Source organism: Diplotaxodon limnothrissa, linkage group LG18 (genome assembly GCF_057381915.1).
Source record: "Diplotaxodon limnothrissa isolate DT_005_m linkage group LG18, D_limnothrissa_male_GT1.1, whole genome shotgun sequence".
NCBI lineage: Eukaryota > Metazoa > Chordata > Actinopteri > Cichliformes > Cichlidae > Diplotaxodon > Diplotaxodon limnothrissa.
Window position 1 is genome coordinate 12913888 of NC_140613.1, and position 26875 is coordinate 12940762.

General features: G+C 37.9%; 1 protein-coding gene across 1 annotated transcript in view; it reads left to right on the forward strand.

Annotated features, from left to right (window-relative positions):
* The first annotated feature begins 3388 nt into the window (after nucleotides 1–3388).
* Nucleotides 3389–26875, forward strand: part of LOC146613209 (RNA-binding Raly-like protein) — a 48156-nt gene continuing 24669 nt past the window's right edge. The window contains exons 1-2 of the mRNA XM_085377932.1: nucleotides 3389–3408; nucleotides 10081–10355. Coding sequence (XP_085234058.1) covers nucleotides 3389–3408; nucleotides 10081–10355 — 295 coding nt within the window. The remainder of the gene's footprint in view (nucleotides 3409–10080; nucleotides 10356–26875) is intronic.

Sequence of the window (26875 nt, forward strand, 5' to 3'; positions counted from 1 at the left end):
TCTCCCAGTAACAATAAAAGCTGGTGGGTCACTGAGAGATTCTTAACAGCATTTTCCCCAGCATTTTGATAAATCTTCACACCTCATGCTGTGTATATTCTCACATAAGAGAGGACGGGGAAAAAACTCATACATGGAAGCAGCATAGTTTATAAATGTTTTTCTGTCCACATTTAGTTTCTCATTTGGCTGTGATTCAAAAGAATGGAGAAAACGGGCGTATCATAAAAACGGATTCCTTTGTAATGCGCATGTCTTTGAACAAAGGAGACATAAATTAGATTAATAAGCTTCAGGTATATTATTCTCACTCCCTACAGCCTCAGAGATATAGGTCTAGTAATCAGCTGTTGACCCCCTGGCAACCTCTGCTTGCTATGGAAAATGTATTCCCCAGCCTTACCACATTTCAAATGGTGCAACTTTGAAGGTGACATTCTCCATTTCTGGTTTTTCAGTTTCATTGCTGCTTGACGAGTAGAGTGTTTGCACACAAGTCGGTGGTTACCAATAGTTTTCAAGCCTCCATGAATGTGGGACTACCAATAAAGTTTATAGCAACCGATTGGGGAATACAAATTTTTCCGTTGGAACAACACATCTCTTACTGTGCTGTCAAGTTGTTTTCAGATAGTTTCATTTGCTGAGATTGAAAGTGGTTACTTCCTTTCATGTGCGGCGATTACATTGAAATTACAAACCAGATGTGATTAGTTTATTGCATTCAAACTAATCATTAATGCCCGTTTCCAGCATAACATTTAATAAATCATAATACTAGGTTTAGTCCTAATAAATAACATTCACTAATCTACATCACTCTACATGATGAGTAGTTAAAATAGTTTTTAATCATCATCCAATTGTTACTTTGATCTGTTGTGTTTTTCTATTATAAGTTACAGAGCGGCTCATTGCACCTTTATACTGAACTCACAAATACAACAGTGTTATCAGTTTATATTCAACAAAATATTTTTCTGTTTTTCTGAGTTGAATTCATTACAAGATTGTATTCAATGCACTCCTCATGCAATTTTAACAAGGTTTTTCAATTTTGAAAATTAAACCTGTTTTTGTCTGGAGATGTTTTTCTGCTGTAATTAAGCTTTTTTACTGGCCCATGACTGAGAGTGACAGCCACAGACCAAGTAACTGAGTGATTTCAGCAAAATTATTGAAACATTTTGTTAAATCCTCACATCTTCACAACAGAAACATGGAAAGTGCTACGCGTCTGCATGAAAAAAAACAAAGAAAGAATTAAAATACACGAATGCTTCATTCTTCATGTCTGTTAAATTCGGAACAACAGTCAAGAGAAAAACTCAATTAACCTGGTATCACCATAGTGTTTATTGTTCTTATTACACATTAAACATTCAGGGTATATAGTGTTAATATAAGGCAGGGATGTCAAACATAAGGCCTGGGGGCCAGAACCTGCCTGGAAAAGATTTCTGTTTTTTCACGATTGACAATCATTTTTTTATTTATTTTACAGCAGTAAATTCAAAGTTTTTCACACTGAGAGGAGAGTTCAGTGGCCCATGATGTTAAATACCCCTGTTTGACACCTCCGGTCCCCTGATAAAAGGTTTAGAGGTGGTTGAAGAACTTCTATTCTCCAGACATGCTACTCTTGCTGTTTAGCCTCTTGGCTAAGCTAACCTCCAGCTTCATCTTTATCAAACATACGCTCAGGTGGAATCTATCTTAAACACCTTAAACCTACCTGTTGTTTATGGCTGATTAACATTTGTTTGATCTATTTTAATCTACATGATGATCCTCATGGTTTGCGTTACACATGTTAAACAGTAGAAAGAGAAGAAATAATCCATAGCTGCATTGGTGCCCAGTTTGTAAATTTAGATTGTATGAAAGCGTAATTAGGTTTCAGTACACAGTATTTCCCTTGTAATGTGTTTGGCTGTCCATCAAAGAAATGAGGCAAAAAGGTGAAAAGGTGTCTTATTATAAACCAATATTTTGTTCACTTGAGCAGCCACGTTTTTCCAGAAAGGCACTACAAGCAAGAGACATGAGACACAGCTGAAAAACACCTGCCTCCTGATAAAGCAGAACCGACGTGTGTCGATGGCTCTGTTCAGACAGACTATGAAGACGTCTGCAAATTAAACTTTCCTCTGTTGACGAGAGTCGAGGTTAGTCGCTTTTGGTTGTGCGCTGTCAACTTGCTAAAGATAAAATGTTGCAGTGCAGCATTCAAACAGTGGGGAGTGAGTGTGGCCTGAATGCATCTTTCACATCCCATATGTATTTGTCATATCGGATGAGAAGTTTTCATCTTTCTTCCTCAGACAGGAGCGTGAGTCAGTGAGGAGAGATCAGGGAGAGAGGAAGTGCTAAAATGATTACTTTCACCAGTTCCTCGCTTCTTTATCTCAGGAGAATTCAGGCTCTGAAGCCCCTGACAGTCAGTGTGAAAGGACCAAAGAGGATCCATGAAATACTTACACTTGGAACCTCTGCAACACGGGAGGATGCTGTAGAAGCCCTGAACAAAAAAAGGAAAGGAAAACATCACTGTCAGACACTCACTTCTGTGTTATAAGAAAGACTTTTAAGAGACAAAACAAAGTCTGTGTGTGGAAAAACATGCCAGTGATGAGTTTGGATGTATTCACAGCTCCGGTGATGCACGAAGATGTCATTTTGCATTAATTTCAGGAGCGTTAAGCATGCCAAGATGAATCCAGCACCATCTCTCTCCTCCTGTCTTGCCTATCAGACTGCTTTGAATTCGATGTGAGCGTGTTTCCTGGCCTGGGACGTTTCCACCAAGCATTTGCCAGCAGTTATGCCACATGCTTCTTCTTAAAAGGCTTTGAGGATCTTAGAGCCTCATGAATATTGTAAATGGCCTTTGAAGTCTCTTTCTTTCCATTTTGAAAACCAGAGGAATAATGTTACTCCTTTTTCCTGTGATCACTTTCATTAAAAACATGTAATTGAGGATAACTGAGTGATGCTCTACGTGAAAAATGTGGCGACTGAAAGCTTCTGCTTAGACTGACTGTGGTTGTATTTTTGTACCAGATGCAGCCTGCGGTTATTTAAAGCGTCGCTTGAGCGGTTGCTCAGTGACCATCTGATGCTGTCAGCTGCTAATAGAAGTTTGACAAGTTTGCAGACATTGTAAGAAACTTCAAGCCATTAGTCAAGGTAATGTCTTGTGTCTACAAGCAACTTTGCACCAGGCTTTAAATTCAGAAACAGACATACAAACACTTAAGAAGCAATTTGCTGTTTTCAACCGTTTCTGGTCTATATAGCTGTTTTTGCTCGATGCCGTTCCCTCAGGCTTTGAAGAACCTACTGATGCTGGGCAGGCATTTGTCTTCGTGCTCATTACCTTACTTAGATGCTAACGTTTGAGCAGCTGTGGCTCAAGCTATAGAGGGAATGTCCCCTAGTCACAGAGATGGCAGTTTGAGAACAACATATATTCAACCCAAAGTTACTCTCGATGTCCGGTGAGCTTCTAATATTCAGGTAGGAAAGCTTAGCCACTTGCTATGCAATTATCTAATGAAAGTTTGGACATCTATGGTTTGGATGGTGCGGTGGTTAGGTGGTTACAGTTGCCAAAAGGTTCCTGGTTTGAACCTGCCTACAGGCTTTTATGTGTGAAGTTGGTGTTTTGTTCTTTCTGGGTACTCCAGCTCCCTCTTACAGTCCAAAGACATCCATGTTAGCTTAACTGGTCATTCTAAATTGGCCATAGCTCTACCCTGGGTACCCCACCTTCTACCCAGTGGAGGTTTCAGGTTCCCTACGATTCTGAATTGGATAAGTGGCTAAGAAAATGGATGGATGGCATAAAGTGTGGCTCATTTGGGTTCTAATGTATATTTTAACAGTTCAGTGTATATTGGAACAGTTGGATTTTAGCAATAATGAACACATATACTGACTCCTCAAACTGCATGAAAATAAAATAATAAAATAATAAGGTACCCTCTAAAATATGTCATTAACTCTGAAACAATACAACCATGCATGCTGTAAAGTCTGTTAATTATAATTTCAAGGCTGTACTTCCAGTAGTTTACTGGAATATTTTCTGGACCAAAGCCACATTCCCACCTCCAAAGCTAAAATTCTTTTTAAAGAATAAATCCTCACTGCAGTTTTTTTTTTTTAAGAATGAGCGATGGTGCAGATGTAAGACTCTTTTGTCTCATATTAATACATGTGATTAATCTTGTGATCACTGAAAACTCATTCTCTGTTTTAAGACAGAATATGTATAATTGTTCAGTTTTTGCCTTAACTGACCGACGTCATTACGAGTAGGCTATTCATGCCTTTGCGTACCGTCTGCCTCCTGGAATCCTTATATTGAAGCTATGATTATTTTTCTCCCACTGATAAGTGAAAAAACTGTGGGAAAGAAGTATCTGGAAACCCAGGAGGGATTGACAGTACTGAACAGGCCAAACACAATAGTTGTAGGCTGCATCGACATGATGTGTAGCTCGATTTTCCAGGGAGCTGCTTGTCAATTATGGCATCTGTTATGGCGTAGGTTACATCGTAGGGTTAATGCTGAGTGTCCATTAATTAAATGTAAGAAACAGCAGATTCCATTTAGCATGTCCCACTCCACTGTATGTAATGAATAAATATATAATACCTAAAAAAATTATTTACAAACTACTGTAGTCTTTCCAGCACTGTGCATTTAAACCGCTTAACTAGTATTTAATAAGCAAATGCCACCTCTTTCATTCAGTGCTCAGCATTTGTCTGAATCACATTTTCTCTTATTAAATCTATTTAAAATATTCTCCTGCTTAATCAACTATCTTCCATCTAATGGCCTCACCTCTGTACATTTGCCTCAAAGAGACCATTCAGTGCACTCCACATCCATCAGTCACTCCGCAGGTTGGGTAAGGTGTTGGGGGTGCGATACCATTCAAAAGGTAGAGACGGGGTGAATGGGATTTGAGGTTTGATTGGATAGAGTGTCAGCTTCCTGCTCTCTCACTACCGATAATTAAGTCAATTAACTCCAAACTCACAGCACTACCGTAATATGGGACATGCACCAGTTTTAATTCATCTACTCTTCTCTGTTGTGCAAAAGGAGATTTTTTGAAGAGCAGCAGAGGAGATTTAGAGTGGATTATATGTGGGTGGAGGCAAAGGATGGAAGTAAAGAAGCGGTTGGGGAGGATGGGGGAAGCTGTGATGCAAGGGGAACCTGAGAGAGGATTGACTGCACTCAGTGCGTCTGTGTTGGTGTAGATGTGTGCAGATGTTTAGAGTAACTGTCACTCGACATGCTTGCACTCCACCTCCAGCAGGGAAAATATTTCTGAGAAAATACCTAATGGATATAACTGCACCTCTTTTTGTATATGTTTTATATTCAGGTCATTTGATTTCAGCTGTGCAGCAAAATCAAGCAATTAAATATATTCGTAAGAGGCACATCAGCTAGCAAGTACTATATAGAAAACAGTAAATATTTTAGATTCTATAAAATGAGTTTTTTAGATTTCTTAGCTTTAATGTTTAATTAGAAGAACAAAGACAGCTAACTTGATTCAGTACAGGAAATAAAATCTACTAATGAGACTTTTTAAAGCTCCATAACACAAGAACAACCCAGAGCACCCTCTCAATTAAGAAGCTTAAACCACAGAGATTGTAAATTAATTGATTATGACTATATATAAACAAATATATCTAAATCTAGTTAAATAATTCTTAGTATTAATAATTAATCTCTCTACTCTCTGTGAGTAGCTGTAACAGCGCTAACCACTGGGACTCACTTCTGTCCTTATAGCCTCATGAGAGCTTATCCTGCATGGCAATGTGTCTACACTTTGTGAAATCTGGGTTAAGAAAGCCTCATTACACACTCTCACTCACAAACAAAGACCACCACCAACTGGGAATTCCAAGAAGAAACAACTTGAAAGTTTCTTCCTTCCTCTTGAAGTGGATGTGTCCGATTATTGTGGTGCACATCTTTATGCTCGTCTCCCAGGACTGTGGCATGATAGGAGCAAACAGTGCAGGCTCCACAGAGGTAAAAAGATCATGATGTGCTGCTGATGTTTACAGAAGGATTGCCCTAAGATTAATTCTAGATGACCTATTGGCTTTATGCTTAAATGCAAATTAATGTTAGGAGTCCAGTTAAATTATCTTTATTTCTGTTGACCTGGTTTCTGTTTGAAAGTAATTCTTCTTCTGGTGGTTAAAATATTCACATGCTTTCACATACCATGCTGCACTCAAATAAATCTTTCATTCAAAGAGTACTTAACCTAAGCATAAGTAGTGGTTATGCAGTTAAATGTCATTTGTGATATTATGATGCAAATATAATGACATACTACAAGATTAATGCTGATAACCTGGGAGGTTGGTACCTTTACACAAAGCAAGTTTGTACATATACAGTCATGTAAAAAAGAAAGTACACCTCTCAAGTCTAAGGTTTTATCAGGTGTTTATCAGGATATAATAAAAAAATCTGTGTTTTTGCTTGTTAAAAAAAATCTAAATACAACAACGTGTTACACCATGTCATTTATTTGTTTGAGTTTGTAGAATGACCTTTAGCTGCTTTAGCATGTAGTAATTGTTTTCTGTATGAATTTATCAGTCTGTCACATGGCTGTGGAGGAATTTTGGCACACTCATATTTACACCATTGCTTCAAACTTGTTTTGGCCGGTTGTGCACCAATTACCTACACCTTGAATGTTGGTTGCTAGAGATACAGCCAGTTTGTCGTGTCGATTTTTTAAACCACCAGTTTAATGATATATTAGTACAAGCCCAGAATTCACAGTGTATACAGAGAGAGTTATTGCAAAAGTTTGAAAAGATTAGATTTCTCCTCTTATACCAGTGCTGATGTCTGGGGCCTCACACCTATCATTCAAGTGAATGCAACATCAATAGCAATGTGCAAAGCAACCAAAGCGGCATGTATAATGTGATCCTAAGCTGTGTTGCCATGCTGTTTTTAGAAAAAAAGACACTTTCTCATGGCATCCTTTACAAACAAGGTAAATGTACTGTCATGAACATTAACATACTTCTGCATTTGCACTTAGTTTTTGGTAAATAAATAAATAATGGATGTAAATAAATAATGTTGGTATATTTACCTAATTTTAAGACTTGCTAAGGACTTTTTTAATGTGCTGATAAGTAGGGTGTGCTTTATTTATCACATGAACATGTATATAGAAACAATGTGTCAACCATAGCGGTAACAATATATAATACTACATTTTCTCCTTTTTGAAACGCTGTGAAAAAGATGAACATAGTGATTATAATGTGAAATACTCAGTTGGAGTATAAAGGCCACCTCTGGCACTGCATATAGAAGAGACTCAAAAGGAAAAAAAAAAAGAAAAGGGTAAAACAGTGAGTGGGGATTCTTGTGACTTCAGTGTGATGCGCTATTTTCAAATGTGGGAACACAGTTCACATATATAGTGAGATCTATCAGATTCACACGCCTGAATCACAGCCGCCTCCGTGTCAGAGTTCCTCTCCCCTCCTGCAGACAGCAATCTGTCTCAGTCTCCATGCTCACTGAGGTAGGCACAAGTACAAGTGAACACTTAGACAAGGATAATAACAGCATAAGCAGCATAACGACTCATGAGCTGTAACCATGTGATTCATTGAATACTCGAGATAAATAATGTAGAATTTTAAAATAGCAGTTTAGGCAAAAATAACCAAAATCAGTCTGTTCAGACATTTTAAATGTATTTCATTTTCATTGGGTTTTTGATTTTTGCTTCCACAATCAAGCAATTAGTTTAAAAATATATAAGCAGTGGAGTAAATCCAAAGTTACTGTCAGTCATTTTTTAAATTATAGATTTTCTTGTTTTTTTCTTTGTTTTATGTCAGCAAACTGAATATTGTTGGGTTTTATCAACTAAAAAAAATAGACACCAGGAAAGAGTTCCCTCTTACCTTATTTTATTTTTTGATGTTTTAAATGATTAATTGAGAAAACAGTTGAAAGATGATTGAAAAAAAAATGTCAGCAATCAAGGTTTGGCTTTGTAAAATTATGTTCAATGGTGCCTGGAGTTTGATTTAAACTTTGCTTGATATTTATTGTAATTATTATCTATCAATGTCTTCCTCTTTGTCAGTCCTTTTGCTCATTTGTTTAATCATAAAAATTTCTCAGGAGGGAAAGATGACACCAAATACATGCTGTATTATAATTTTTACAAGTGGCAGTTTTAAAAATAAATAAATAAATAAATACGTGAATATGACTAATCTAAAATCATTAAAGATTTGTCTACAAAAAGCCTTTAGGATAACATGCAAGCCTTTTTACCCCACACAGCAAATCCAGCATGTCCAAATTAACACTGTCGGATTTGATTTCAACACTATTAAAGTGTCTATATGGGTCCACACCAGAGAGTGTTAATTTAACTCTTTTTGGAGAGTTGGTACGTTAACTCTGATTTAGTGTTAAACACCAAATCTGTCTGGAGTTGATAATTTAACACTTGGTGTTAAGAGTTTATATATTAACTCTCAAAGAGTATTTTAGTTTAACTACGTAAGAGTTATCTTCTAATTCATTCTAAAAAGCGGGGATTTTACTGTTCTGAACTTCTAGAAATTTCTTTTGGAAATAAACATTTACTAAAAAGACGCAATGGTTTTTGAAAAACATTTATTCTGAACTGTGCACCACAATTTCAAAACATTTTCTGAAAGATGTAACAGTATACATGTTCTCACTTTCATTAGAATTTTGTTTATCAAAAGGTCTGACATGGTAAATGCAAATAACAGCATTCTCATCACTTATTTCTTCAATACAATATGCATGTCCTTCATTCATCCCTTTGTGGAACTTCAACGCACTTCTGCTCTCCCCCATATTCCATCTTCACAAGCATATCCTGTGCGGAGATTGAATAAAAATTAGTTGACACTAATTAATGGCACAAATAATCCAGTAAACAATTGCAGCACAGTAAAAAAAAAAAAAAAAAAAAAGGAATCCTCTTTGAGCCATTACTTGTGTAAAGTATTTTCCCAAAAGACAAAGACACAGGCAACAGGTAATACTGAACTAAATGTAAAACCTCAACCTTTTTCATTTTTACCTAAACCGTGTGCACAAAACTCTGGAGGGATCTAAATGCTAACGTAGAATCCAGTCAGGACGTCTGCTACTGCTGTTTGCTCGCTTTTTTATGGGCGATCGTTTTCAGGCTTCAAGCAGCACCATTATACCAACATTTCACATTCTAGACATTGTTTTAGGCGTATTTGACCAAAGGTTTGACTGAAAATTCACATGCAAGCTTTTTTTCAAGGCTGTGGTATTTGCCTGCAAACAATACCTTTCAGCTAGCTAAAACAGAATATTATGCTATCAGCGAGCAACATGGCTAATGCCTTTCACACAGCTTTGTCTCAACTCCAAAGAGCCACAGAAGTAAAAGCTAATAACAATTGAAACAATCTTTGAAAGAATGACTTACCAAGCATGGCAAACAACTCAAATATGTAGAGCAAAATGTTCTGAAACGGCTTCACTTCAGCTTCGATTGGAGCCTATGGTGCTGGGGGCGGAGTCTGTGAATGTACTCTGTTGGTGTCATAGCCCCTGTAGGAGTTCAGAGTTAAGAGGTCAAGAGTTAATGTTTCCATTGTAACACCCCCAGATTTGACAGAGAAACACTCATTTTTAACACTCGATTTTAACTACTATCATTTTACACCTCAGAGTTACATTAAAAGAATGTGACTCTGCTTAGAGTAAAATTAACTCTACTTTTGCAAGGAGACTATTAACACCAAAACATTTAACACTTTTGAATTTGCTGTGCAGTTTTACTAGGGAGGGATTTGTTTCTCAGCCTGTACAAAGAAAATCTGAGGAATTATTTACAACATATGCTCTCAGATCTGACCAGTGTTTACATCCCACTGCTGCTCGCTGTTTGACTCTCTATGTATAACCTCTGCAATCTAACCTTCCTGGCTTCCTGAGCAGTGTTCAACTGTGTCTCCCTGCAGGCATTGCTGCAGGAATAGGATGACTGGGAAGACCCAGACCAGCAACGTGACCAACAAGAATGATCCTCGCTCCCTCAACTCTCGCGTTTTCATCGGCAACCTCAACACAGCCGTAGTAACCAAGGCTGACATTGAGGCCATCTTTGCCAAATACGGCAAGATTGTGGGCTGTTCTGTCCACAAAGGCTACGCCTTTGTTCAGTACGCCAGCGAGAGGAATGCCCGGGCAGCCGTGGCTGGAGAGAACGCCAGGATCGTTGCTGGACAATCACTTGGTAAGCAACAATTTTGATCCATGAACAGGTGAAACTTTCCATTATACTCCACATATACTACAGTGAACATATGATCAACTGAAGCAGTATATTCAGTACTTGCAGTATAAATAGAGAGAACTTTGTTTACAGCTTAAATACACTCTAAAAAAAGATCTGCTGGCTTAACGTAAAAAAATTAAGGTAACAATTTGCATGGATCTTTTTAAGTTACTTCAGCTTAGCCACTATAGCGTAAATGCCACAAGAGTTCTTTAGTTAGGCAAACTCTATTCCTTACGTACAAACAACATGATTTGCTTTGTCCTCTACAAGCTTAATTAAGTTGAACCAACTTAATTTTAATTGTTTAAAAATTACTCCATTTAGTTATTAAAACTTATTTTTTTACTTTTATTCTACTCAGAAATATCCATGCAAATTGTTACCTTAATTTTTTTGAGTACTAATAACTTACAATAACTTATAACTTACAATTATACAATAAATTACGCATTGAAATTCCAGTTTTATGATCAAACTGTTTATTAGAACACCAGTCCACCATTCCAGACTCATTGACATTTCAATAGCAGACAAAATTGTTGCCTCCATAAAATAAATGACATAAAACACCCCTGTAAATCTGTCTCAAAAAGACTGAACATTTTGACAGTCATGCTCTGATTCAAGTTTGTTTGTGTTAAAGTGATAGTTTAGGTTTTTTTAAGTATGAAGTACATTGTGAGTGTATTACACACAGTAGACAGCAGTCAGCACATTCCTGCCACCGACACGCACGATAGGCTCAGTTTGTTTGTGTGACTTTGGTAAATCTGAACTAACCCGAACTAACACCAAAGTCACCAAATAACACAATTACACTTACTGATCAAGGCAGCAGGAGACCAGCAACTCCTGTGTGCTGTCAGGTAAAATTGCTGTTTTTGTCCATGGACGCTGGTGGGCCAGAGCGATTGAAACAACAAGCAGTAGAACTTCTCTTTCCTCACAGAAAAGGCTGTCTGATAGCAAAATAAAGCAGTAAACATATTCTTGATATAATGTACATTTAAACTGACATCAGTTTTATTAGGATGGAGGCTCATCTTGCATGCCGGTGGCCCCGTCTGCTTCTCCGTAGGTGGAGCTTACTGACTGCCATCTACTGTGTGTAATACACTCACTATACATATGTACCTCATACAGCCTCACTTCAAAAGACCCGAGCTATCCTTTTAAAGTGCATTATTTTGAACTAGGTGTACTTAATGCTCAACGCTCAACTTTACACCTACTGCCTACTGTACAGTATGTAACACAACACATTGCAAACAACAGTGGAACATTTCCCGTTTAATTTGAGGATAGCCTCACTCTTCACATTTTTTTAGTACAACAGTTTACTTTTTAGTGACATTACCTTAGGACTGGCTTTCAGATCATCCAGCTCGAGGAATATCTTTTGAAACACTTCAAAAGTGTTTTTCAGTTCTTTTGGGTAGCTGAGGTTGAGTGCATATATCAGCCCCATTAGCAAGGCACAGGCTCTGGGTACACCCAGGTCTGCTAGGACTTCTGTTCCTTCAAGTATGATCCTTGCGTTGGCTGGATCAGACGTTGTGGCACCTCTGGTTACAATCTTCATCACTTCATTGGTAATATCCCCGCCACCATCCTGGTAGGTCAGAATCAATATAAATGTTTTAAGTAATCATACTTATACATGAGAGTAACACAAAATAGGGCTGCAACTAACAATTTTCTCGATTATCTGATTAGTTGTTTGGTCCAGAAAATGTCAGAAAATGGTGAAAAATGTCAATGTTTCTCAGAGCCCAATATGATGACCTCAAATGTCAAACATATTCAGTTTGCTGTCATAGAGGAGTAAAGAAACCAGAAACCATTCACATTTATGAAGCTGAAACCAGAGAATTTGGACTTCTTTTTCTAAAATAATTACTCAAACCGATCAATCAATTATCAAAATAATTGCCGATTAATTAAGATAAGATAAGATAAGATAACCTTTATTAGTCCCACACGTGGGAAATTTGTTTTGTCACAGCAGGAGTGGACAGTGCAAAAGTTATGAGGCAAAAATTAGAATACAATAAGAATAAATACAGTACACAACTGTACAGAATAGAATAAAATAAAATACTATATACACAGTAGAATAAAATAAATATACAATAAGATAAAAATAGAATACAAATACTATATACAACTGAGTAAAAATTTAGAAATCAATTAATAATAGATTAGATCGTAGCTCTAATACAAAGTATAGTCATGTCTGATTTACCTGCTCTTTGAAGAGATCCTCCTCCTTTTCCCTGAGATACACCACTAAGCCACGGATAGCGACCTCTCGCCTTCTCTCCACAGAATCATCCTGTGAATAAGAAAAAGAATGTCGAACTGCTCTTCGAGGAGGATGGGTTTTTGATAATTACATCAAAAAAAAAAAAAAAAAAGATTGACTTTATATGGCCTGAACTGTACCAATTATAGATTTCCAGTGATAATCAAAATAATGAATTGATCATTTCAAAGAGCCATTTCTCTGAAATGATCAATTCATGAACTTGAAAAATCCAGGTAACAAATAGAAAAACTGCAAAATCTTGCAAATTACTCTGCCAATCATGATCCACATCACCTATAATTTGTTTTATTATTAAGTATTTATAGTTTTAATTGATATTTGTGCCTCAAGCTCTAAACAATAATTTGACATAGTTGAGTTGTAAACAGCTACCTTTTAAGACTCAATATCACCTATTGGAAAAAAAAAAACTACATTTCATTCATTCATACCTCTAGCAGCATGTTCTGGATGCGCCGAATGCGCATTTTTGCAGCCCCTCCTCTTGAGGACAGCAAGGACATTATTTTCTGAGAGTACTGGTCCAGCTTTGCCATGAATGTTGTTTCCAGGTTAACAGTGGTGATCCTTCTGAATTCTTGGTTTATCTGTATAAAAAAAAAAAGGCACAAATAGGCACAACATGTTAATGTATACAATTTACTTTAAAAGAATACATACTGCAAATTATCTTATGGAAAAATATTTACCTGAACTGCATCAAAAAGAGCAGGCCATCTTTCTTTCAGGTCATTGATTTTTGGTGCTTGATTGACAACTTCCTGCCTGCGAATGGAGAATGTCTTTCTTGGTGTTTCAAATTTGCAAATTTTACAGATCCACTTCATTTTAAAAACAAACAGTTTAAATTACTTTAACTTGGGTGATTCAGAAGGCTGTAGTACAAACAACTTGTGCTACATCAGCATTACAGTAAATTTTAATTCATTGTTTTTGAATATTCAAGATGAAAAACAAGAAAAATGCTTGTAAACTACTGCAAAGAAATGGGCAAATTACACGCAATCAATATTCACGCTTTTTTAACTATAGTCTTTAGTCTAATCATTATCTCACAGGAAATCCTTATGACATTAAAAGTTAAAACTATGTATATTATTTTTAGTGTTGAGTTTCTCCTAAAAGTTGCTTTATGTTTCCAAATCAAAGATATTTTTTCTTAAGTGATACAACTGCGCTTATGTATCTGCAGTTAACACCCAAAAGAGCAATATTATATTTTATGTGCTAATGCACACTCAATGTAATGTCATTAAAACAACTAGTTTATGAATGTTACTTAAGATCTTTCGTGTGGCGTTTCTACAACATGGCGTTCGCTTCCTCGCCCGCGTTTTTTGACTGAACTTTGACACAGGCTGTTCTTCAGCTAGGGCTCAATTAACAAACTTCAATCTCACATAAAAATAACTCTAGGACTTAAACATCAAAATGCATCGATGTTAAACCGAATGTATACTCAGTAACCTACATTTGTTTAGTCATGAATGTAAAACGGCCCAGCCTTTTGCTGGTCAAACCTTCATCAACGCTGCAACGATTTCAAAGTAGAAAGAAGAAAAACGTGTATTACCCTGTCTTTGCAGAGTTAAAAACTACGGCTACAGAAGCTCAGTGTCAATTAACACCATTTGGCTGCCACCGTAAAACAAAACTTAACAAAGACTAATGTTACGGTCGAATTACTTCACAAGTTAGCCAGAAGTGTAATGTTACTAGCTTATCACCACCACTCGCCGAGGAAGAGTTTAGTGTTGTGTAAAAATAGATTTCTTGCAGTGCGTCTTGATAGAGTTAAAGTTAGAGTTATTAGCTGCTGTGAATAAAACAAGGCAAAAAATTGTACTCACCACAAAGCTTTAACGTTTGATAACGTTCCGTACAAAATGGCGTTTCTCCGCTTTCTCTCTTTCCCTCAGTTTCTTTCGATCAGTGGTCTGAGAGCACAACATGTCCGGGCAAGTCAGCCTTGTACTCAGCTTTTAAAGGACGCTTACGAGATTTTTAAGTTGTATTAACTGAATACACTTTCATGTTAAGTTAACACAGAAATGTCTGTTCAAAATCGATATATTACTGAGCTAAGACTGTTTTCTTTATTTTCATTTCGACCAACTCATTAAATTAAGTTATCAACTGATTACAATGTGTACATGCAACAAACTTAATTTTTTATGCAGAAAAAGCTATTGATTTTAAGCTTTACTTACTAAACCCATGAATCGTTTTTTAGAGTGTACTTTCAATACTTCGGAGTTGGTTCTAGTTTCACTGTGTGTCAGGACATACAATTGTGGTCAGAAATTTTTATACACTGATCAACAATAGTTTGGGGCTTTTAATTGTTATTTTTTTTAAACCTTTTCCACAGTGGAATGATTGTACAACATACATCTTTAATGTCCTCTTAGCAGAAGTGAGGAATGCCGAAGGTTTTAGAGCAGGGGCTTCCTTCTTGATTGACACCCGCTACATGTAAATCTCGCTGCACTGTGGACAGGGATGCTGGTGTACCAGCAGTTTCTAGTTTTCAGTTTACATGGCCACTTTTATTCGTCAGATTGATCTGAAAATTCAGAGCAGGAAATTAACGTGATTATTTACTCCAACACTGTACTGTACAATTTTCAGGTACTTGTATAAGTGTTTGGATTTGCAGTCAATCTACTACATTCTCTCAATACACTTTAATACATTTACTTCTGAGCTTAAGCTGCTATTGTTGACAGATCTGATTATGACAGAATAAACTTCTGGGCACTTTCATCCAGAAAGCCCGCATCCGTGCTATACAACAGCAAAACCAGACTGAAAGCCTGCTGGTGGTTTATCTTTGTCTCTGTGCTTCTTTTTTTTTTACCGCGTTGCTTTGACTGCAAACATTTTGTGTTTCTTTAAAGCTGTTGGCATTTTCATCTGTATTGTGACTTTTTTGTTCTGTGCCTCTTAGTAGTGTGGCTGTTTAAGAGGTTTTTGTGTCTCTTTGTTGTTTGATTGACTGCCCAACAAGAGATGTTAACAGTCATGTCTTACCAGGGCTCTGGCCAAATGAAATCTCTAAGGCCATGTGATCTGGCTCTGTGCCTGGCAGTCCTATTCAGTAATCCATCCTGATACTACTCTTATAATGTTATATGCACACAATATAGTTATTGAAAAATGCTCCAACTTGACCTGCTGCAGGGCTCATTTACTGCTCAATAATGTATCAATAACAATAAAATGCTAAAGAGGTCACTTGCACACGACATATACGGTACAGCAATTTGAGTCTTTCCATTATATCTTTGAAAGACTTTTTCTTGTTATGAACGATTTCATAGTAGTATATTTATACTTTTACTAAAGGAAATGATCTTAATGATGTCAATTTGGATAACCTTGGTGGAAAAGCATGGGAAACAATAATAGAAGTTCATGCAAACGAGGTAAGCAACAGCAGGTCATTGCTGAAAAGGATGGCTGTTCACAGAGTGCTGTATTAAAATTAACTGGAAGGAAAAAGTATGATGGGAAAAGGTGGACAAGCAACAGTGGATTGTCAAGAGAACTTCACAAGGACTGAGGCTGGTATCAGTGCAAGAGCCACCACACACAGGGGTATTCAGAAAAGGGGCTATTATGATATTAAGCTATTCCTGAACCAGAGACAGTGTCAGAAGTATCTTGTCTGGGCTAAGGAGAAAAAGAACTGAAATATTGCTCAATAGTCCAAAGTCCTCTTTTCTGGTGAAGGTACATTCTTTCATTTCATTTGGAAATCAAGGTCCCAGAGTCTGGAGGAGTAGTGGAGAGCACAGAATCCAGACCAGTGTAAAGTTTCCTAAATCTGGGTTGATTTGGGGTGCCATGTAATCTGCTGGAATGGCTTGTCCACTGTGTTTTATCAAGTCCAGAGTCAACATAGTCGTCTACCGGAAGATGTGTATTGCCTTTTCCACCAGGACTTAGTACCTGCCCACAATGCCACAGCTATTACCAAATTGTTTGCTAGACATGTCATTACTGTATTCAGCTCCCTAGGCCTGTTACTATCAAAACCACCTGGGCTTCAGTGTCAACTCAGCAGTGTCACAAGCTGATTGTCTCCATGCCATCCTGCATCGACTCCCAACCAAGTACTCAATATAAAAATGAACATATTTTACAGAATACTAGGAAATGTTCTTATGATATTTTCACAATTTGAGAAGCCTGAGTTCTGATTTTCATGATCTATAAGCCAAATACAGGAAAGACCTGATATTTTACTTTACATTGAATAAATTCAAAATATATGAAAGTTTCCATCCATAAATCCATCTGTTCCTGCTTACCCATCCAGATATTTACATTTTCTGAGATGAACTAGTAGACTTGATCATTTTTTCCCTTTTTAAATAAAATAACTAGCAATAATAAATGTTTATTTAGAAACCTAAACAAAATCAGTTTTAATTTAAGATTTAAAATATGATTGATTTGGTCCGTGTAAGGGCTTCTAGAATTATGTTTCAACCTCATGGAGCCTGAACAGCTTACAAATGATCAACTCTTATTTTTAATCAATAATGCCGGAAGACCTTGAGCTGTCATTTGGTTTTTACCATTCATGGTCAAAAGTTCTGCACTGTATCTGGTTGCCAGTCTTATATTTGATCTGTAAAAAGTATGAAATAATTTAATAAACTGAAGTATGGCCTCGGCAAAGTTTCTGAGATACAGAATACGTTTTTACTTAATCAGCTGAGTTAAAAAGGGAGATGCTGCGGGAAGGACACAAGGCGAGCTCATACTGTACATACATTCAGGCCTCAGTCCTCATAGGCATTCTGTGGATCCCTCTAAGTCTTCCTTATATTACTTATTGATTGGCTCACAGCCTCCTCCATAGAGAATAAAAGTCCTCCCCAAGCCCTGTTCTCTCATTAAATATGAATAAATGGTAAATGGCCTGTATTTATATAGCGCTTTACTAGTCCCTAAGGACCCCAAAGCGCTTTACATATCCAGTCATCCACCCATTCACGCACACATTCACACACTGGTGATGGCAAGCTACATTGTAGCCACAGCCACCCTGGGGCGCACTGACAGAGGCGAGGCTGCCGGACACTGGCGCCACCGGGCCCTCTGACCACCACCAGTAGGCAACGGGTGAAGTGTCTTGCCCAAGGACACAACGACCGAGACTGTCCAAGCCGGGGCTCGAACCGGCAACCTTCCGATTACAAGGCGAACTCCCAACTCTTGAGCCACGATCGCCCCCAATAAGAATAAGAGTGCTGCAGGGTCACATCTGTAATTCCACCTTATATTTTCCCAGTTTCATGCATTTCTGGATATGAAATTACATGCGGCAGTGGTAAAATTGCAAGGTTAACAGTTATTACACATAATTACGTGACTTGAGAACTGTTCTGGTATTATTGTAACTATATGACTGATCTCTTTAGTGAAACTGTCACTCAAGTTATCAGCCTGAGCCAGTAATGAAAATGTATCCTTTAAAAAAACAAAAACAAAAAAAAAAAACACCACACACGAGTGTTTTTGATGATTATTCATATAATATGATTATTGTACTCACCAAGATATCAGTACAAGTCTAATGGTGAGGAACCCTCCAGATCTCAGACCTCTCTGGAAATGATTAACTGGAACTACCCAATCTATCAGTTCATTATAATTTAAAGACTAAGTTTCTGGTTTTGTCCTTTAGTTTGTACCAAACTTTGCATTTATACATCAACAAGACTCTAGTTTACAGTCCTGTGAAAAAGAGTTTTCACAGACCTCTATTCAGTCCCCATGATTGAATAGCTGGTAGAAGCACCTTTAGCAGCAATAACTTGAAATAACCATTTTCTGTATGGCTTTATCAGTCTCTTACATCATTGTGGAGGAATTTTGGCCCACTCTTCTTTACAGCATTGCTTCAGTTCATTGGCGTTTGTGGCCATTCGTTTATTCACAGCTTAAGGTCCCACCGCTGCATTTCAATCAGGTTGAGGTCTAGACTTTTCTTTTTCAGCTATTCTGTTCTACATTTGCTGCTGTGCTTGGGATCATTTTCCTGTTACATGACCTCGTTCTGGCAAAGGTTTAGCTGGTAGATGGGTTCGCCTCACATTTGACTCTATAATACTTTGGTATACAGGTCGACTCAATGTCTGTAAGGCACCCAGGTCCTGTAACTACAAAACAAGCCAAGATCATCACCCCTCCACCACCGTGCGTGACAGTTGGTACGAGGTGCTTATTCTGATGTGTTTGTTTTTTGCCAAATCTGGCTCTGAGCATTATGGCCAAACATCTCCACTTTTGGTCTCATTTGTACAAGTCTTGTGTCTTTATCAGATGCGACTCTGGAAGCCTAAGCCTTGCTGCCTTGTTCCTTTTAGAGAGAAGAGACTTTCTCCTAGTAACACTTCCAAATGAGCCACACTTGTCCAGTTATTTTCTAATTGTGCTGTCAGGAACTTTAACATGCTAACTGAGGACTGTAGAGTCAAAGCAGTCCACCAACTAACTAAAAGAATACCTGAGCTCACCACAGTTAGGTAAAAATATAAAAACTTAAATTTGGTAACCGACAGCTCCTCAGATAACGTAACCCTTTCTAACATTTGCTATAAGGCTTTACTTTTCAAAGTGAATAGCTGTCTCAGGCAGAGACAATATTAGAGACATTTCAGGGATACTTAATTTAGTAAAACTGGAAAAAACAGTAAGCACTGTGATTTTTTTTAACATCATAGTTAAAATAGAAATGCCACAAAAGCCAAAGTTGTTTGCATATGATTAATTCAAGTTGCTGTTCAGACTCAAAAATTGTCAAGAGTATAGTGAAATGTGATAGGTGGGCACCAGAGATTAGCATCAATTCACTATCAGACAACATATGAAAAAGTATCACAATGTCTCCTATGTGTTTGCAGGACATTTGTCAGCTGAACCCTTAAGCTCAGTAATGAAAACCCAATGTCAAATCCCTGCTTATATGTCTTGCTAGCTGTCAGCTTATCAGGCAAACCAGCTGTGTCTTTAGGAAACAAATATAAAATAAAGACAGACCAGCCAGGGTTTGCTCCTTTTGATTTTCTCTCTATTTTTGTTTGAAAAAACTAAAAACAAAACTACATAAAGACCATAGGTCTATTTTAGAAATAGCAGTATTCTAGCTTTGAACAGTCTCTTTATGGCTAAGTTAGACTATCTGTCAGCTAGCTTCAGCTCAGCGCCCAATCAACTGTTTTAAACAGTTTTCCAGCAAAGATTGTGTTTAAAAAATAGATGTGGTCTTTATGTTAGCTTTTAGCTAGAAGTTGTCATGTAGTTGTACAAGGCAGTAAAGTTATTAGTTAATGCTAATGAGCTTAGCTAGCAAGATATCTATAGATATCTATAGACATGCATAACCGCTATTTAGTACTAACCGACTAATGAAACACTAGAATCTCACTCACCTAAACTGAAGCACAAGGATGCACCAAAGAGCAAGCCAATATTAAGTGTCAGATTATTTCCTAAATTCGCTCCAAAAGACACCAACAGTGCAGACAAAGTAGAAAGTTTTAGTTTAGTGACTCTAATTAGCAGAGACGAGGCTGCTAATTAGATGATCCACCACAGCTGCCAGGTGTTGAGGCATCTGCCTGTCAAACCAGCCAAGCTCCTACCTTCAGTGTCCAGGTGGATAAGTTATAAAAAAAAATAAATTACCCTCCTGAGAGTTGTTATGATGTGTTAAACAATCCATAAAGGACCAAACTGTTTGTACCACGCTGTAAATGTGCTTTTAATGCTGCAAAGTTGGGCATTTTAACATGGGAGTTTTTGGCACTGACTTCATTTTAATTCTCTTTCCAAATTAAGTGGCTGCTGGCTTTAGCTTAACTAGCTATCCCTCCTGTGTCCCTATCTTCCTGTCTCTGCTGGCTCTAGCTTTGTGTTAAATGTACCATGAAAAAAATGGTATCAATCACTTCGTCTAAGTAGCAATCAAAGTTTTTACTCCGGTGTAAATCAACATTTTAGCTCTAAATGTAGGCCAGAAATTGGGGGTATAATAAGATCTCTAATAAATGCTGCTCATCACTGCATTCATAAGACCCAGTTAGTGCCAAGAAAAACAGTCGTAGTCATAAACACCACTCTGTTTCACTTTGCCACAACACAGACATATTCACAGTGATGTCAGCACAAAACCACATGTCCCCTTTGCTCTGCTAAAAGAAGCTCGCCTCATTGTTATGCATGCTGACACAGTTGTATTCTCTGAGAAACACACAGAAAGAGTGTCTAGAGAAGATCTCGGGTCAACACGTCATCTGAGCTTCATACAGCAGCCAAAGTGAAATACTACTTTGCTTAGTGTGCCATACTGAGGCTCCACTGGCTGCTCTTGATTGTCTGACCATCTGTGCGCGCATGCACACACACACACACACACACACACACACAGTAATGTCTCTTCCTACTTTGGAAGTAATCTCTTCTGCCTTTATTCTTCCAAGAAATTTAACCCTAAACACCTTATCTTTTAAACATGAACAGGCATCTGCAGCCTGCCTAAGATATTAATGCTTGATATTTTCCTTAACATTTTTTTTTTTATTAAATTATATTCACTGAAGCATGACAGAAAATGCAGCTGTGTGAAGGTATGATATGTGACAGGAATGTTACAAGGTCAGAATCAAACCTGTATATCCTGCAGTGAGCAGCTCAGCCTGCTGAGGTACCACAGCACCCCTTGCATGAGTAGATTTGATAGCAATGAGATACTGACGTGCTTGCTTTACCTGCTTTAATTTCTTCAGACATGACTGGATTGCAGATACAATGACTTAAAGTGTTAAATGTGACTAAAAGTGACATTCAATCACCCTGATGCGGTCTTCGTCTCGCAACCGCTTCTTGGGCCCCTGATGAAGATGTCTGCTGGTCATAGGGGAGGGTTTCATTTCTTTTTTTACTCACTCAGCTTCCCTTCTTGTAATGTCTCTGTGGATAAAATCTGGACACAGATGTACTGATATTTCCCACATTCATTTTTCATAATCAGTGTTTGTGTGATCACATCTTGCTTAGGTTTATAGTGTTTGAGAGCGTTCATGGGTGACAGCAGTCTTGTAGTGTTTGAGTGCCTCCCTGTGGTTGAAATAGATACTACAGTAAAACCTGTGAAATCCTGGCGTTTAGTTGAGAAGAGCGGATGGTCCTATAATAAATTCTGCACTTGTGAGTTTGAGTCAGGAAAGGTGTTACATTGTAGTAGTTAACTAGTAATAGTTTAATTGTAGGCTTGTTTACTGAAACTCCATCTTAAATAAAAATAACCCCACAAGGAGAAACATTTCTTTGAGATTGCTTTAGTTTAAAATCAATTTATATAGTACGTTTTGAAGGGCTTCACAAGAACGAAAAAGATAACAAAGGAGAACAAACGTCGTTACACGCACAAGAATAATGGCATAAAATCAATACAGAGGATTGATTAGATGCCTGTTTGTTTTTCTTTTGCTAATTTGATATTTATATTGATTCATGTTCTTCTGCTTATCCAGTTCAGGGTTGCACGAGTGGGGTATCCTATTGCAGCTGTCATAGGGGTGCACAGTGGACAGGTTGGCAGGCTTTTGCAGGGCTAACACAGAGAGACAGACAATCATTCACGCTCGCATTCACTTAGAGTCACCAATTGGTACAAGATGGACTGTAGGAAGATCCTGGAATACCCAGACATAACCCACGCAGACACAGGAAGAACCTGCTGGGGTCTTTCACACTGAAAGACCCCAGCTGGACTCAGGACCTTCTTGCTGTGAGGCCACATTGACATTCATATATTAATGCTTAAACTTTTGTCTAAAGGTTCCTCTGTTTTCTTTCCAATAGCAGCAGTTTGTTGGCCTCTGCTGATGCATTTATTAATTTCTCATCTGCATGAACACTAGATGGTGCTGAGAGAATAGCATTGAGACCAAAACTGGGACATCTCATGCTGTCCCTCAGCATGTATCATTCATTTGTAGTCAGCGAGGGAAAGACTGCATGCATCCTGCACAGAATATCCAATCGCATTTTTCCATTTATGAATCATTAAATTCCACAAAAAGATTTTTCTCTGTTTGTTAGAAAGTTCTTCGCCTGCCACTCAATGTGGTTTATTTCTAAATTAGCCTCAGGCCACTTTTTTGAAAATATGCCAGAACACAATTATATATATATGTTATATGTTGTTGTCACGCAGTATTTTCACCACTTAAGTCACACAGCGGTATTTTTACTCTTTCTTAAGAGATGTCAAATTGAGACAATAGCTGATGACACTGGAGTTTGATTTCGGCGACTTGAAGCCACAAATCGTCTCACTCAGCCTGTTTTCTTCACGAGCTTTTAGTTTCTTGTCTTTTTTTTGTGAGAACAAAGAAACAATTAAGACTTCAGGCTTTGCACGAGGCAGCTGCAAACCCCATGTCAGTGTAATTAGATATCACAATTACAAGGCTTCATCTTCATCCAAGCCTAAAAGCTGCAACAGCTGGGGAGTCGGCTCCTTTAGACACACTGCTGATTTTTTTTTTTAAATCTGTCTCTTAAGTCCACAGGCTATCCACTTTAAAATGAATTAAAAACCCTGATTGATGAATGAGAGACAGTGACAATGGGAGGCTGATTTACTTTTATGACAGGATGCCATTTGAATAGTGAGGTCACACAGAAAATTTCTGTGGCTTTAGAGGACAGAAAAATCAGGACATTTTTTAAAGATGTAGCTCAAATATCAAATGAATCGTTCATTTGTGACCCCCGTGATTAGATTTTGTTTTGTTTATTCTGCTAAAAAGATTGGTTAAAATTCTGTGATTAATAGAAAGAATGACCTTTTTTTATGCTTGCATGTAGTCATTATACCTATAAAGCATCATGGAACTAAGGATAAGATCTTAACAGTTCTTACAGTTGAAATTATATAATAATAAAATGAATACAACAGTCTGTGTGTATGTAATTAAACATGTTAAACATATTATCTATGACTGGGCAAGTGTTCACACAATGCAGAAGTCTATATTTAGAGTGTGCAGTGCACACACGTGTGCATCTTTGTTGTTGTACCAATCACTATTTTTATATCATTGTTGGGTTAAGTGAGTTAGAGAGGGCCGCTCACAAGTGCAGACTCACACATGTGAGCGCACAATTCAGCATCTTTCAGCTTTTAGTCTTGCTTTTACTGCCTACAGCTTTATGTTTGATACAACCCCATTTCTCTTTTGGGGACCCAGTCTGGGCTAATGTGGGCAAAGGTCAGTTTTTCTGTGCTGTTTCTCTCTGCTGGGCACTGTTTAGAAAAGAAAAATAAGTGGAAACATAATTTGACGAAAGTTCAAGGCTATCTGGACAAATGCCATGAGCTGTTCACCTGCATGCAAGCTAAGCCTGCTCAAATCTCCTAGGTCACAGGCCAGGTCGGCTAAAATCAAGAACCCAGAAAGTTATCAAAACGTTTCCCCTTGCCAGCAATTTTTACATAACAATATCACACATGTATGTTTATTTACATCTGGTCATGATTATGCAAACTGGAACAGTGCTGCTCAGTGCTCCTGTTTTCGCTTTATATTAGGCCTACACTGTAGATTGGATGCAAGTATTTTATGTTCATTTTTATTTTTTTAAATGAAGATTTTTAAGGCTAAGCCTATTTGATACACCCGGCATCAATCATATTGGTCACCTGTGAGTCTCATGGACACCCATTAGTCTATGTAACCCCACCCTTTTTGCCTAGTGGGTCTATTCACCGCCGACCTGGCGCAGCAGATGGCGGCCCCTCCCTCAGCCTGACTCTTCCCACTGTTGCCAAGTGCTTGTTCATAGGGGGGCGTCGGATTGTCTGGGTTTTCTCTATGTTAGTGTGGGGTCTTTACCTCACATTATAAAGCACCTTGAGGTAACTGTTGTTGCAAATTAAATGGAATTTCATCTCCTCACCATCAAACTGAGAACAACGAGAACCCTGTAAGTCAGGAAGAATCTGTGTAACCTTTAAATTATTTGATTACCATTCACTGTAGAGAAATATTTCACCTTTAAAGACGATGGAAATAATGAGATGGTGAATGCAATGGGGATGTAAACTGATGTTATCCTAATTTATTAATTTATTTTGATGTGTAGAAAAACAAATCATCCATCCATCCATCCATTCAATCATTAACTGTCAGATTACCAAAGAAGATATTTTAAGGACATATCTGTGGAGTCTTTGAAAAGAGTCTTTTAAACATGCCATGTTTGTGACATGACAGTTACATTTTTCTGCATCTATCATGGCTATTTTAGATTCAGTAGTCTTAGATTAAAGTGGATTCTACTGAAGCAGCTTTGCATGATCAGCATAGTTCAAAATAAATGATTTTCAACATACAGTGGGGGTTGGGGCAGACACTCGGTCAACCCTCTCTCTCTTTCCGGCACCCTCACTTTAAGCCAACCCTTTTCTTATTGGCTGCCCGATGAAAAGAGAAGGTTTGAACTGCAAGTGAGTGTAGCTATGTAGAAAGTAGAAAAAAGTAGAGCCTCAGCTCTTTTTTTTGTCTCATGGGGATAACACATCTACACTGACCTAATTTTTGAAAACTTTGACCATGTTTAATAAGAACATCCAACACTGGAACTGTTTATATGTAACAGAAAATTAGAATATAAGACAAAATTTTCTAATAATAACAAAAGCATATTTTGGCCAGTAAGTAAGTGAAATATGATGTGTGGCATCTTTTGAAAATATTCAAACATTACAGGAGAAATGAAAAATGACAAAAAACCCGGTTAATTTGGTAAACACTTTGTGAAGGAATGGAGAAACTTTGAATGTAGCCATGGGCAAAATATATAAAACATTGGAAGACTTATCTACTGGAGTCATACAGCTTCTTCAAGATTTTTTTTTTTTTTTTTTTTTTGGCTTCAGGGGCTCCACAAAAAATACCAGATATTACAACAACTTCTATTAGGCAAAACTTTAAGGGGAGAGTAGCCAGTATTTTTTTCTGCCATCCTTAGATAATCATTATAATTAACGCATTTTAATTCTCAGCAAATAAACCGCGCAAAGACGTGAAAGCAGGATTTTTACTTCCCCTTCTGTGCTTTTGCTATTGGAGCATAGCGGAGCGTTTGCGTCTATGGCTCCCCCTGGAATAGGTGGATTAATGGTACGGTCCAGAGCGGCTCCGCTCAGCTGTGCTCGGAGTCTGGAGGTGCTCCGGCAGTCTGTCTGGTTTTTAGGAGAAAGAGGAGGCAAAGTCGGCTCAGCCACAGCATCACCCGTTTTGTTTCTACGCTCGTCATGACCATGTACAAAGGCAGGCGTCGCAATCAGAGATGTGAGTATGAGGAGGTCATTACTGGCACTTTAAACATCTGGTGCAGAACGTATAGGAAGATTGTGGTTTTTGTTTTAGTCGTGTAAATGATTAAAAAGTTGTTCAACTGGAAGTGAGAAACTAAGTAACTGGAAATGTGTTTATTTGAGGCACTTTTCGGAATAAAGTTTGTAAACACTGCTTTTCCATCCTCAGTATTTTAATGAGTGGATGCACCTTTTCGAACAACTCGCTTGATCTCACAGCGTGGGCTGTCGCACTGTAACTAAATCGCGCAGAATCAACACCTCCGAGTCATTTAAGCACTTCATACAGCAAAAGATCCTCTTCCTGTTTCTTTGCTTTTCAGAGGGCTTGGAGATTTCTGAGGATGCGGGATCTGATTTAATTTTACTGTCGCTGGAGACAAATTTAGAGTGCGGTTGTACGAGTAAGACGTCTTCTCTGGAGCTGCTCAGTGGCTCGCAGCTCCAGGTGTGCGCGCACCTGTGCGCGTACGAGGCTGAGTGCTGCGGGTCCATCTTTGCAAATTTGTGGGTGCATGAATAATTTTTAATAAACCTCATGTACCAAGCTCTATATGTACTAACTGATAATCGTCATCAATTATTTATAAAAGGCTGCAGTTTGCGTTTCTAACTCTCCTATTAATATTTTATTGAAATTAATTAAACGTGGCCCGCAACTGAGCGTTATTTTTGTCAGCAGCAGGGATTTCTCAGCAGACATGCTCATTCACACACGCACAGCCCCGAGTTTGTAAC